The 11890-nt window shown below is 45.6% G+C and overlaps 1 protein-coding gene across 1 annotated transcript; it reads right to left on the bottom strand.

The window, feature by feature from the left end:
* Window positions 1-1673: 1673 nt before the first annotated feature.
* Window positions 1674-10336, bottom strand: LOC140189236 (zinc-binding protein A33-like). Its single transcript, XM_072245921.1, has 7 exons — window positions 9926-10336; window positions 8375-8470; window positions 7729-7962; window positions 6351-6373; window positions 6145-6263; window positions 2053-2450; window positions 1674-1742 (listed from the first exon to the last, which is right to left on the bottom strand). The coding sequence occupies exons 1-7, from the start codon at window positions 10334-10336 to the stop codon at window positions 1674-1676; spliced, it is 1350 nt and encodes a 449-aa protein (XP_072102022.1).
* Window positions 10337-11890: the final 1554 nt, after the last annotated feature.

The following is an 11890-nucleotide window of genomic DNA, read 5'->3' as shown; positions in this document are numbered from 1 at the left end:
CACCTTCTCAATTCGAGTCTCTGCCACCGCTATTTTCTGATCGACGTTGGCCAGCTCTGACTTTATATCATTAAGTCGCTGTTTTATATCTTTTTGGACTTCCCTTAGCTCTTCCAGAATCCTCATCATATTTGCCGCTTCGCCTGCACGAGACCTCGCGTCAGCCTCGCCGCCACGCGCACGCGCGCTGTACCTCCCTCCTCCATAGGCTCTGCAGTTGTGCTTTTTTTAAAAATCTCTATTCTCTTTCTTCATTCTTGCCCCCCTTATCAATTCACATATTTTCGAACGATCTTATATTTGACAGATTAACGGGGCAAAATATGCGTTTTTCCAGAGGAGCTATTGATTTAAGCTGCCATTCTGAACGACGATGTTCCTGGAACCCTCTATCTCCAGGATGAGTTTTCAAGGTATTTGGAGGCAAATGATGAAATAAGTCAATGTAAGCATTGTTTCTGCAAAAGGAAATCGTGTCTGACAATTTTGTTATTTTGTTAGAGGATTTTGAGGAAGTGAAAAGGAGGGTGGACAAATTAGAGGCAGTGGATATCATTTACTTGAATTTTCAGAAGGCCTCTGATAAGTTATCACACACGAGGCTGCCAAAGAAGATAAAGTTCTATGGCGTTACAAGAAACATACTGGCATGGACAGAGGAGTGGCTGACAGGCACGAGACAGTGAGTGGGAATAAAGGGGACCTTTTCAGGCTAGTTGCCAGTGACTCGTGATGTTCCGCACTGGTCCGTATTGGGCCTGCAACTTTTAACATTATTTGTCAACGATTTAAATAATGAGATTCTGGCAAAATTTGGGTGATGGAAAGAAAGTTGGAGGGGTAAGTTGCGCTGCGGAAGCAATGTGATTGCAGCAGGGCTTAGACAAATTGAAAGAATTGTAAAGAAACAGTGGCAGATTGAATACAGTGTTGGTAAATATGATAATTCATCTTGGTCTAAGGGATAATAGTGCGGACTATTATTTAAATGGGGAGAAAATTCAAACCTCAGAGGTGCAGGTGACTTTGGGGTTCTCGTGCAAGAATCTAGGAAGTTATTTCGCAGGTTGGAGTCTGTGGTAAAGAAGGGAAATGCGATGTTGCCTTTTATTTTTGAAGTGGAATGGAATATTTAAGCAAGGAAATAATGCTGAGTCTTTATAAGACACAGGTTAGGCAGTACTTGGAGTTTTGTCAACGTTTTGGTTCCCATATCACAGAAAGGAAGGGGGATCTCATTGAAACAGAGTATTGAAAGGACTTGATAGCGTGCATGTGGACAGGTTGTTTCATGTGGTGGGGCATCCAGACTAGAGGGCGCAGCCTCAACATTGAGGGAAGATCTTTTTGAACAGAGGTATGAGGAATATTTTTAGCCAGAGAGTAGTGAACCTGTGGGATACTCTATCACAGAATGCGGTGGAAGCTGTCGGTGGGTATATTTAAGGCGGAAGTTGCTCATTTCCTGATCGATCAGTCTATCAAAGGATATGGCGAAAAGGCAGGTATATAGGGTTGAGTAGGATTCGGGATCGGCCATGATGGAATGGCAGAGCGGAGTCGATGGACTGAATGGCCTAAATCTGCTCCTATGTGTAATGGTTACCAAGATTCGCCCTGACCTCCCTTTACCAGTCAGCATCGCCCCAACCTGTCCCATTTACCCTAGGACTTTAGGATCCGAGGGAGCTCAGGACCCGCCGCCGCGCGGCTGCAACTGAATCCGCGGTGTTTCCGTTCCGCTGTCGGATGCAGTGAACCAGTTAAAATTAACAGATCTTTCATTCTCATCTCGTGTTTATTTCATTCTCCGCACATTTATACTTACAGGGACTTTACTCATGACGCCGGTCCCGGGACCCGACCAGTTTACAGACCCGGAGCGGAACCGGAATCGGAGGATATTCTCAGCCACCGGTTTACATCCCAAGTCCAGAAGAAAGGATAGAGTTTCTCCGTGAATTTATTCCCAGTGAAGGTGTGGAGAAGGGACTTGGTCTCCGCGTTGTAAAATGAAACTGTCCCGGACTCGTAACTGAGATAAACTCCCACCCTCCCGGGGATGGGACCGACAGGGAGACGGAAATCAGGGGAGGTGTGAACACCGAACACTTCACAATCCCAGTGGATCACCTCATAATCCCGACGTAATACGTCACAATTCCGCCTGATGACCCAGAATCCGCTCTCCGGTCTCGGTCTGTACCCTCCATTCCTCTCGACAGACTCTGCGGCCACTCCGAGACCCCAGACCCGATTCCCTGCCACCTCCACCTCCCAATAATGTCTCCCCGATGTGAAACCCTCCGATCCCAGTACACATTCCCAGTCTGTGAATCTCTTCCCGGTCTCAGGGAGATCCCTCCGTGTCCGGGTCCATCTCACACCCTTTCTATCCTCAGACACCTCGAGCCGCGGACTCGCCGTTTCCACATCCAGAGTGACAGAGACTAGGGGAAGAAGCAGAGAATTAGAGAGCCCTCGGGAATCGGGGCGGGGCGGGGGGGGGGGGACCCGGCAGCGCGTCCTCGTGGAGCGCAGGGAATCTCAGTCAGTACGTCCCCGGGGACCGGGGGGAGACTCCGGCAGCGCGGCCCGGGACCGGTGGAAAGGCTGCTGGACCTCAAGCGCTGTCAGGTGGCCGACACGAACCTGTCCCGTGGTTTGACCCAACCAAAACGAATGGACAACTAATACCTCCTCAAGATTTGTACGCTGGACGAAGAGCAGAGATTTCCCGATCAAACTGATACGAAAATCTAGAGGAACCTATCGGGTCAGGCACCGTGTGTGGACAGAGATAAACAGTCTACGTTTCAGGTCTACAGCTTCCCTCAAAAATAAAAATAAATAGGGGAGATAGACCGCAGAAACGAGTTTGGGAAGGGGGTGGATTAAGGTGGGAAGGAGGTGAGTGAAGAGATTTAAACAGGAGGTCACATAATTTCTTTGGCCCAACTTGTTCATGCCGACTAACTTGCTTTAATGAGCTAATCCCATTTGCCCATTGTTCCTTCCCACCTTTCGTATCCACGTACCTACCAAGATGTATTTAAAAAAAAATTGTCACTGCACCCATCTCTACAGTTGATCAAGGGGCCGCTGTAAACAGAGATACCTCTCTTCCAGACCACTATACCATAATTTTTTTGTGTGACCCACAAACCTACTAACTATGTCACCTACATTATCATCCAAATCATTAATATGAATGACAAACAACCGTGGCCCCAGCACCGACCTCTGCAGGTCACAGGCCTCCAGTTCCGTGTTTAAGAGACGATTGGACAGACACTTCAATAGGCAAGGTTGTTTAAAAAAGGCTCCAAAATTAATCTGGGAAATTATAAATCAGTAACTTCGACCTCGGTAGTAGGTAAATAATTGGAAGGGGTACTAAGAGATAGGATCTACAAGTATTTGGATAAATAGGAACTTATTAGGGAGAGTCAGCATGGCTTTGTGCGTAGTAGGTCATGTTTATCAAATCTATTAGACTTTTTCGAGGAGGTTACCAGGAAAGTGGATGCAGGGAAGGCAGTGGATGTTGTCTACATGGAATTCAGTATGGTCTTTGACAAGGTCCCTCATGGGAAGTTAATTAAGAAGATTCAGTTGCTTGGTATACACGGAGAGGTAGTAAATTGGATTAGACATTGGCTCCATGGAAGAAACCAGAGAGTGGTGGTAGAAAATTGTTTCTCAGAGTGGAGGCCTGTGACTAGTGGTGTGCCACAGGGATCAGTGCTGGGTCCATTGCTATTTGTCATCTATATCAATGATCTGGATGATAATGTGGAAAATTGGATCAGCAAATTTGCTGATGATATAAAGACTGGAGATGTAGTGGACAGTGAGGAAGGTTTTCAATGCTTGCAGAGGAGTTTGGACCAGCTGGAAAAATGGGTTGAAAATGGCAGATGGAGTTTAATACAGACAAGTGTGAGGTATTGCACTTTGGAAGGATAAACCAAGGTAGAACATGCAAGGTAAATGATAGGGCACTGAGGAGAGCAGTAGAAGAGAAGGATCTGGGAATACCGATACAAAATTCCCTAGAAGTAGCGTCACAGGTAGATAGGGTCGTAAAGAGAGCTTTTGGTACATTGGCCTTTATAAATCAAAGTATTAAGTTTAAGAGCTGGAATGTTATGCTGAGGTTGTATAAAACATTGGTGAGGCCGAATTTGGAGTATTGTGTGCAGTTTTGTTCACCAAATTACAGGAAGGATATTAATAACGTTGAAAGAGTGCAGAGAAGGTTTACAAGAATGTTGCCAGGACTTGAGAAACTGAGTTGCAGAGAAAGGTTGAATACGTTAGGACTTTGTTCCCTGGAGCATAGAAGAATAACGGGAGATATGATAGAGGTGTGTAAAATTATGATGGGTACAGATAGAGTGAATGCAAGCAAGCTGAAGCTGGTGGAGAAAACAGAACAGAAAACATGGCTTCAGGGTGAAGGGGGGGAAAGATTAAAGGGAACATCACTGGGGGCTCTTCACTCAGAGAGAGGTGGGAGTGTGGAATGAGCTGCCAGATGAAGTTGTAAATGTGGGTTCACTTTTAACATTTAAGAAAAACTTGGACAGGTACATGGATGAGAGGTGCGTGGACGGATATGTTTCAGGTGCAAATCAGTGGTTCTAGGCAGAAAAATGGTTCGGCACAGCCAAGAAGGGCCAAAAGGCCTGTTTCTGTGCTGTAATGTTCTATGGTTCTAAGGCATAGAAGAAGACTGACTTAATACCGGACAATGGGATGAATGTAGATGGGTAAATAAGTCAGCACAGAGGTGATGTGTCGAAGGGCACATTTCTATGCTGGACGCCGATGGAACTGAATGGCTAAGAATCCCCAAAGCGCACCCCCCGCCACGGGTGCTGACAATTCCAAGCAGACAGTGACGCCTGACACTTGACTCCCCAGAGAGGGAAAATGTCCTAGCTGTTGACCCCCGGAAAAAAATGTGTTTCCCTGAGATCTCCTCTCATTGTTCTAAACAGAGAACAGAGAACAGAGAAGAGTACAGCGCAGGAACGGGCCCTGCACTCAAGGTTAACATTCATTTGTGAGTGTGAAGTGTGAAATGGGGGAGGGTGAATTTTCAGACAGCACTGGAGGTGATAATGGGGACTAGTAGGAGAGAGAAGAATGGCAGATTGAACCAGATAGGGGAGGGGTGGAAAGCCTGTGGGTGAACTGTCTGTGCAGATGTAAAGAGAAAGTGGAGGGGGATAACGATGGAGATGAGGATCCCTTTGTCCCCTTTTCCACAACCCCATCGTCAGCAGCCCCTTATTAGGAAAGGGAAGAAATTTGCAGCGAAAGTGAAGCAATTTCCAGTCGCTTTGAATAATCCTGAATCTATTGATTCTTGGAAGATCATTAATAATGCCTCCACATTCTCTTCAGCGACCTCTTTCCGAACACTGTGCTGTAGTCCGTTTGTCCAGGTGACTTATCTACATTCAGACCTTTCTTCTTCCCAGGCACTTTCTCCTTAGTAATAGCAACAACACGCATTTCTATCCCCTAGTACTGTCACATTTCTGGCAAACAACGATTATCTTTCACAGTGAAGATTGAGACAAAATGCTTGATAAGTGCCCCTGCCATGTCTTTGGCTCCCATTTCTACCTCTCCAGCGTTGTGTTCTACAGGTAAGTCTCCAATATCGTCTCTCTTTTACTCTTGAAATATTTTAAAGAAAAACTCTTTGTACAGTCCTGTGTAATGTTGGCAAGCTTTCCCTCATATCTCCTGTTTTTCGCTTCTTAATGCTTTTATTTGATTTCTGTTAATATCAATCCCTTCACTATCCTCCAACTTCCTACTTTTTTGCTACATTGTATGCCCTCCCTTTTGCTTTAGTGCTTTGACTTCCCTTGTCAAACACGGTTACCCGATCCTCCGTGTAAAATACTTTTCATATTTGGGAGAGAGCTATCGTCTGCCATCCCAATTGTATTGTGACCCTGTGCTGGTGTGTTCAGGGGTCTGACATCTCCAGCTGACCATGTGACAGTGATGCCTCCCAGTCGGTGGGGTTGATGTGGAATAAACTTCAGATCCCCTTCAGCCCAGTATTACAGGCAACTTTTGCTTCATATTGAAACTTAATTGAACAAGGAGAAGCTTTACCTCGATTAATGGCATCAAGTGCTTCTCTCAGCACTGTGTTCAATAAATAGGGTTGATCGAATTTTTCAATCGGTAGAACCTCATTTGTCACTGTCAATCCCTGGACATCGTCACTAATACTGTAAGTATCAAACTGTTGGTTATGAACTGGTATTATGAACTATTTTACAAATTCATACAATTTTTTAGTAAAGACCATGTCCTACCTCCTGTTCCGATCAGCTTCCTCCTGAAATAAGTAAAAACAGAAATCTGATTAGTCTTGGACTTACACTCCACATCCTGAATTTCATCCAAGTCATTACAAGTTGTTGAAAATTCCCACTCCCGCAATCACTCAGACACCGAAAAAATATAATACAATTCGGAATACTACAGGGAAGATTTCTGAAAGTTAGACCATGACTTCGAGGATGAAAGTTACACGAAAGAGAGGACAGGTTGTGCATTTTCATCTGTATATGACGTCAGGGTGATAAAATAGATGAATGTAAGATTAGTGTCCAGGTTGAGAAAATAACCCTATTTAGTGAAGAGGATGTGGTAATCACTACCATCGGAATGGTTGAAGCCGAACAGCAGAGATTGTATGTAATGGGGAAGCTGGATAAACACACGAGAGACCATGGAGTTTGGGGTACTGTTGCTGGGTGTGATGAGTAGGTGGAGGTGGCTTGTGATGCAGGGAAATTGATGGGAGAAAATGGACCGAATACCCTGGTTATGATGGAGAATGGGATATAATCCCATTTGAACGTTATCTATAAATGTAAAGAGGCAGTGAAAGTTTCCGTAATCTGACGGAAACCGGATATGGATGATACGTCTGATGTGTGGGTCACATTCTTTGCTGTCAGTGATTGACAGAGAGGCCCTCACACCCACCGCACCACACACACTCACAGCCTGTGACTGGAACTTGGTGTTAGTAGGAGTTTTAGAGGACATTTAACGTGGTAATTAAGGACAAATTCAGTAACTCTGTGTTATGATCCGAGTAAATCATATCAGAGAAGATTTCATTCTGTCCTGGGAAGTTGTGGAAATCCATATTTTGCACAAAAACAACGCTGAATAGTTGCATCAATTATCGGGTGAAAATCAGTTTACTGTCATTTGTAAACAATGTGTGTCGGAGCAACGCATCTGTTTTCAATCTTCATTGTATTCTGTGCTGCGTGTTTATTATGGTAACTAGTCACGTGAGTGGGCGCGTGGTAAAAGCGAAAGGAAAAAGTAAAGTATTCGTGCTTTGTTCTGGACAGTTTTGAGCTGGAGACGGACAGATGTAATATCTTTTCTTGAACGCTGCGTTGCAGCTTACATTACAATCAATTACCCCGAAGTTTCATCTCTTGAAGGTTGTATTTTGCTAATGAAGGATCGAAAGCAGGTCTTGGACATTTTGAAATGTCATTATTGGAGTGATTAGAGGGCGCGTCATGCAAGTATGACAACTTCTGTGAAGTCACCAGCAACGACAATGGATTTGTTAGAATTGGCCTCTGTGCTGTGTTTATTTCAAATATACCACTGTTCATTTAGTGCCCTTTGACAGAAACCAATTGAAATGTAATCCCTCACCTTGAGAAGTATCACACTGTCTTTTTGATCCATCTGTTCCTTTAACTTTGTGATTTCGTCCTGAATAAACCTGATATTCTCTTGAATCTCTCGAAGATTTTTCTCCATTGGCTTTAGAATCCTCTCCTCTTCTGCTCTGAGATTCCTGAGTATGCCCTGCTCCTTCTCAGTGATAATCTGGCGCAGTTCAGCAAACTGGGATGTGATGTGGGTCTGAACGCAGTGTGACTGTTCCTGTCGAATTCAAGGTGAATATTAATTTACTGTATTGCTGTGTTCTGTTTCCATTTGTCGTTAAGATGGCCATTCGATCCATTAGAGTCCATGCTACTTCTGATTCCCTTCAACACCATTCCCTCACGTTTTCCTGAAACCTATTCTCACTTATTGATCTATAATCTCCCATCTGATTTACGCACACCCTCTCCCGCCTTTACAGGGTTAATTGTAATTGGCCATTCATCCAGCATGTCCTTGGAGTGTTTCGGAATCTCTCGTCGTCATAGGGAGAACATGCAAACTCCACACAGACAGCATTAGAGGACAGGGCCGAACCCGGGTCACTGGAGCTCGATACTCTCCTATTCTGCTTTAAAGGGAGCAAAACTATACCGTAATATCAGAAATTCCGCTCAAGAAGCCTCACCAGAACTCCGGAAATCCTCACTTTCTGTTGCTGCTCCTTTTTCTGGAAGTCTGATTTCTTTTTTGAAAGAGAGTCTAAGGAAAATTTTAGCTGATCCTGGAAGTCAGAGAGCGAAGGAAATAAAAACAAAGATGCATCAAAAGAAACAGGTGATCAAACCCGATTAACGCACACAAAATGCTGGAGGAACTCAGTAAGTCAGGCAGCATCATGCAGGGGAAATAAACAGTCAGTGTTTAGGGATGAGACCCTTCATTAGGACTAGGGAGGAATGGGACAGAAGCGTGAATAAAAGGGTTGGGGATGAGAACTAGCTGACAGGTGACAGGTGAGACAACGTAAGAGGGAGCGTGGGGGAGGAAGTAAGAAGCTGAGAGGGGACTGGTAGAAGAGATAAAGGGCAGGAGAGGGAGCAATCCAATGCGAGAGGGGAATCGACGAAGGAAGAAACGAGAGGAATCGCGACTGCTTGGGGATCTGAATGGTTACGAGGGAGGAAGTGGTGGAGTCAGGTGTAACAATTGCCCCGCTCCCCGCTTGCAGGTATCAGTGTCTGTAGGGAGATCCATGGGGAGGAGCGAGTGGATAAAGGAGTTTCGTAGTGAGTGATCCCTGCAGAGAGATGGGGAGTCGTGGGGTATGTGGTGGGGCTGGACTGTGGGAGAGAAGTATGTGCATGATGGCAGAATCCTGCTGGAGGTAGCGAAAGTTGCAAAGAATGATATGCCCATCTTTAGTATATTTATTTTTTTTTCCCTTTCATGGTTCTTTTGAAGACCCTGACCTGGAGTAGTATGCTGACTTTGGTTGTTTGCGGGAATGGCAGCGGGTCTCGGGATTTCAGGACCGGCCATTGTTCGGTACGCCATGGGGTCAGGGTGAAAGTCCGGCTCGTGTTGGAAGCCTAAGCCCTCGGGACTCTGGAGACAGGCGGATCGAGGGTCAGCGTCACGGCAGAAGACCGGTGTGTAGTCAGGGCACCGGGGACATCTTCTGCTGTGGGCCCGATGACCGGAGATCTTTGCGGTCTTCAGGCACAGAGCTCGAAAAAAGCGACGTAACGGACTTTAAACATCGTAAACCAGCGAATTGGTTTTTATATCTCCCCGCTGGCTACGAAAATGGAGGCACAATTTATTATGGAGAGAGAACCTGTGATATGTCGAATGTCGGGTGAAACGCGAAGTTTTTGGGGCAACTGCAAGTCTGTGTCTTTGCTATTGATTAGCTCACGCTAGATTGCGAAGCGTTATTTCTTTTTGCCGCTCGGGGGTTCGGGAATGTAGCTCGCTGCCGCTAACGCGCGGGAGGGGGAACCTGGGGGTGGGGGGCGGTGTTACTTTGTGGTTTCACCTTTAACTGTCGTTCATTTTTTGGGGCACTTCCTTGTCTTCGTGGATGTTTGTGAAGAAAAGCATTTCCGAGTGTATATTGTATACATTTCTCAGACATTAAATTGGACTTCTGAACCTTTGAGACTTTGAGAGCTCATGTGTTTGTAGGACAGCACAAGGGAGGAAGGAGTGAGTATCAAATTCGTGTTAGTTTTACCTTGTAGATTTTAACAGCTTCTTTAATCGGCTTGAAGCGGTGCTCTCGGTGTTCCTGCGCATCTCTACAGATCAGGCAGATCAGTGTCTTATCCGTTTCACAAAATATCTTCAGTTCTTCCCCATGCTCCTCGCAAAAAAGTTTACTTTCCTTCCCTTTCGGATTCAGGTTTGGATTTCGAGCTTGTACAGCAGGATTTGCTAAGGCCCAACTGACCCTAAGGGTGCGGTCAGCAATCTTCTGTCTACATTCCGGGCAGGAGTTTTTCTCCTCCCTGTCCCAACACCGTGTGATACAAGAACGACAGAAGTTGTGCCCGCACTCCAGTGACACCGGATCGGTGAAGAAATCCAGGCAGATGGGACAAATTACCTCCTCGATCCAACTTTCAGCCTGTCCTTTCGAAGCCATGTTAACTGCCGGCACTTTCTGATTCAGAAACCTTTCACTTTCGGGGAGCTGCTGATCCCCTGTAGTACTGCGATTGCCCACTACACGCTCTGCAGTCTTAGGGAACGAATATTATGTTATGCGTCAATGGGAAGGGATCGTACTAATTTCCATATCAGAAACACAATAAACAGGTCGGAACAGAAATGTAAACTCTGTCATTAACTACACAAGCCCGGCAGAGCATGGAGGGGCACTGAGCTAGCAACCCCATCCCGTAAAAATCCAGAGTAACAGAGACATCAACTGATTCTCCAAAAGCCTCATCCCTGGGATCGGAAGGACCTTCTCCTGGAAGAGTATTGAAGTCGTGTGGTGAAAGGAGAAGCCCCTCGGCAGGGGACTCGGTCGAGTTGTTGGTGTCCCGGTAGGCGTGATGGCTAAAGAAGAAGTAGAACAGAATTGAAGCCGGAGGGAAGAGCCGGGTTCAGTCTAAGGCAGGACTGAAAGGGGCATGTTCTGAAAAGAGGGGCACAAGAGGCTGCAATGCTGGAATCTCGGGTAAGAAACATGATGCTGAAGGAACTGAGCGGGTCGGGCAGCATCTGTGCAGAGAAATGCACAGTCGACGTTCCCTGTCGAGATCCTTCATTTGGACTGTCTCAACCCGAAATGTCGATTGTCCATTTCCCTCTACAGATGCTGCCTGACCCGTTGAGATCCTTTAGCAGCTCGTTTTCATTTTTCTCTAAAGAGTGTCAGACTGGGGTTTAAAACCGCGGTTAAGTTAATATTTAAAACAACTATTAAATTAGTTCATGCCATGAAACTGGAGGTGTGGAGAGAATATTGTGCTGTGAGGAGACAGATGGCTGCAGGAAAATGCACAGTACTGGACATTCTACATCACAGGATGGAAAACATTATTGTTTTTCGGTGAAATCCTGATTTCAACAGCCCATCAAGAAGAAACTTCGTGACCTAACCCATGTCCGTCCCGGTTCCAATGGAATTCCCGGTTCCCTCACTCTGGACACTGCCCAGACGTTGCCATTTTTATCAAAATAAACTTTATTCAGCATAAAAATATTCACAATTATAAAACGTATAATGTATTTATAAATGATTTGTATCCGTTGTCAGTATGGTATTTAGAGCTCTTTTACATTCGTTAAAACCGACAGGACTGTTGTTGCTCTTGTGGCCCCCTTGAGCTGGTTCAGTACGACAATAATTGAGAGGATTCCTCAGCCAACCAGGGCCCTCCCTGTCCAGTAGGAGAGGAAACAGGTAGTTTCAATGGTGCCCTTGCAGCCTGGAATATGACAGTTGGCAGCATTCCTGTACGACAGGGGCCCCCAACCTTTTTTTTTACGTCATGTATCAACGCCATTAACCGTGGACGCTAGAGTGGGAACATCTGCTCTCCGGAAATCTCTATGTGATGGAAGACCAACAAGTTTCGGGGGTCATCCACCGAGTTGATGATCTTCCAGCAGCATTCACTGTCCGTCTTCCTGTGCATCCTCGGAATAACCCGAAGATCAGTGACCCTTCTGTCACGCAGCTGCTGTG

This window comes from Mobula birostris, chromosome 28 (genome assembly GCF_030028105.1).
Source record: "Mobula birostris isolate sMobBir1 chromosome 28, sMobBir1.hap1, whole genome shotgun sequence".
Lineage (NCBI taxonomy): Eukaryota > Metazoa > Chordata > Chondrichthyes > Myliobatiformes > Myliobatidae > Mobula > Mobula birostris.
This window is presented reverse-complemented; position numbering and strand designations above follow the sequence as displayed.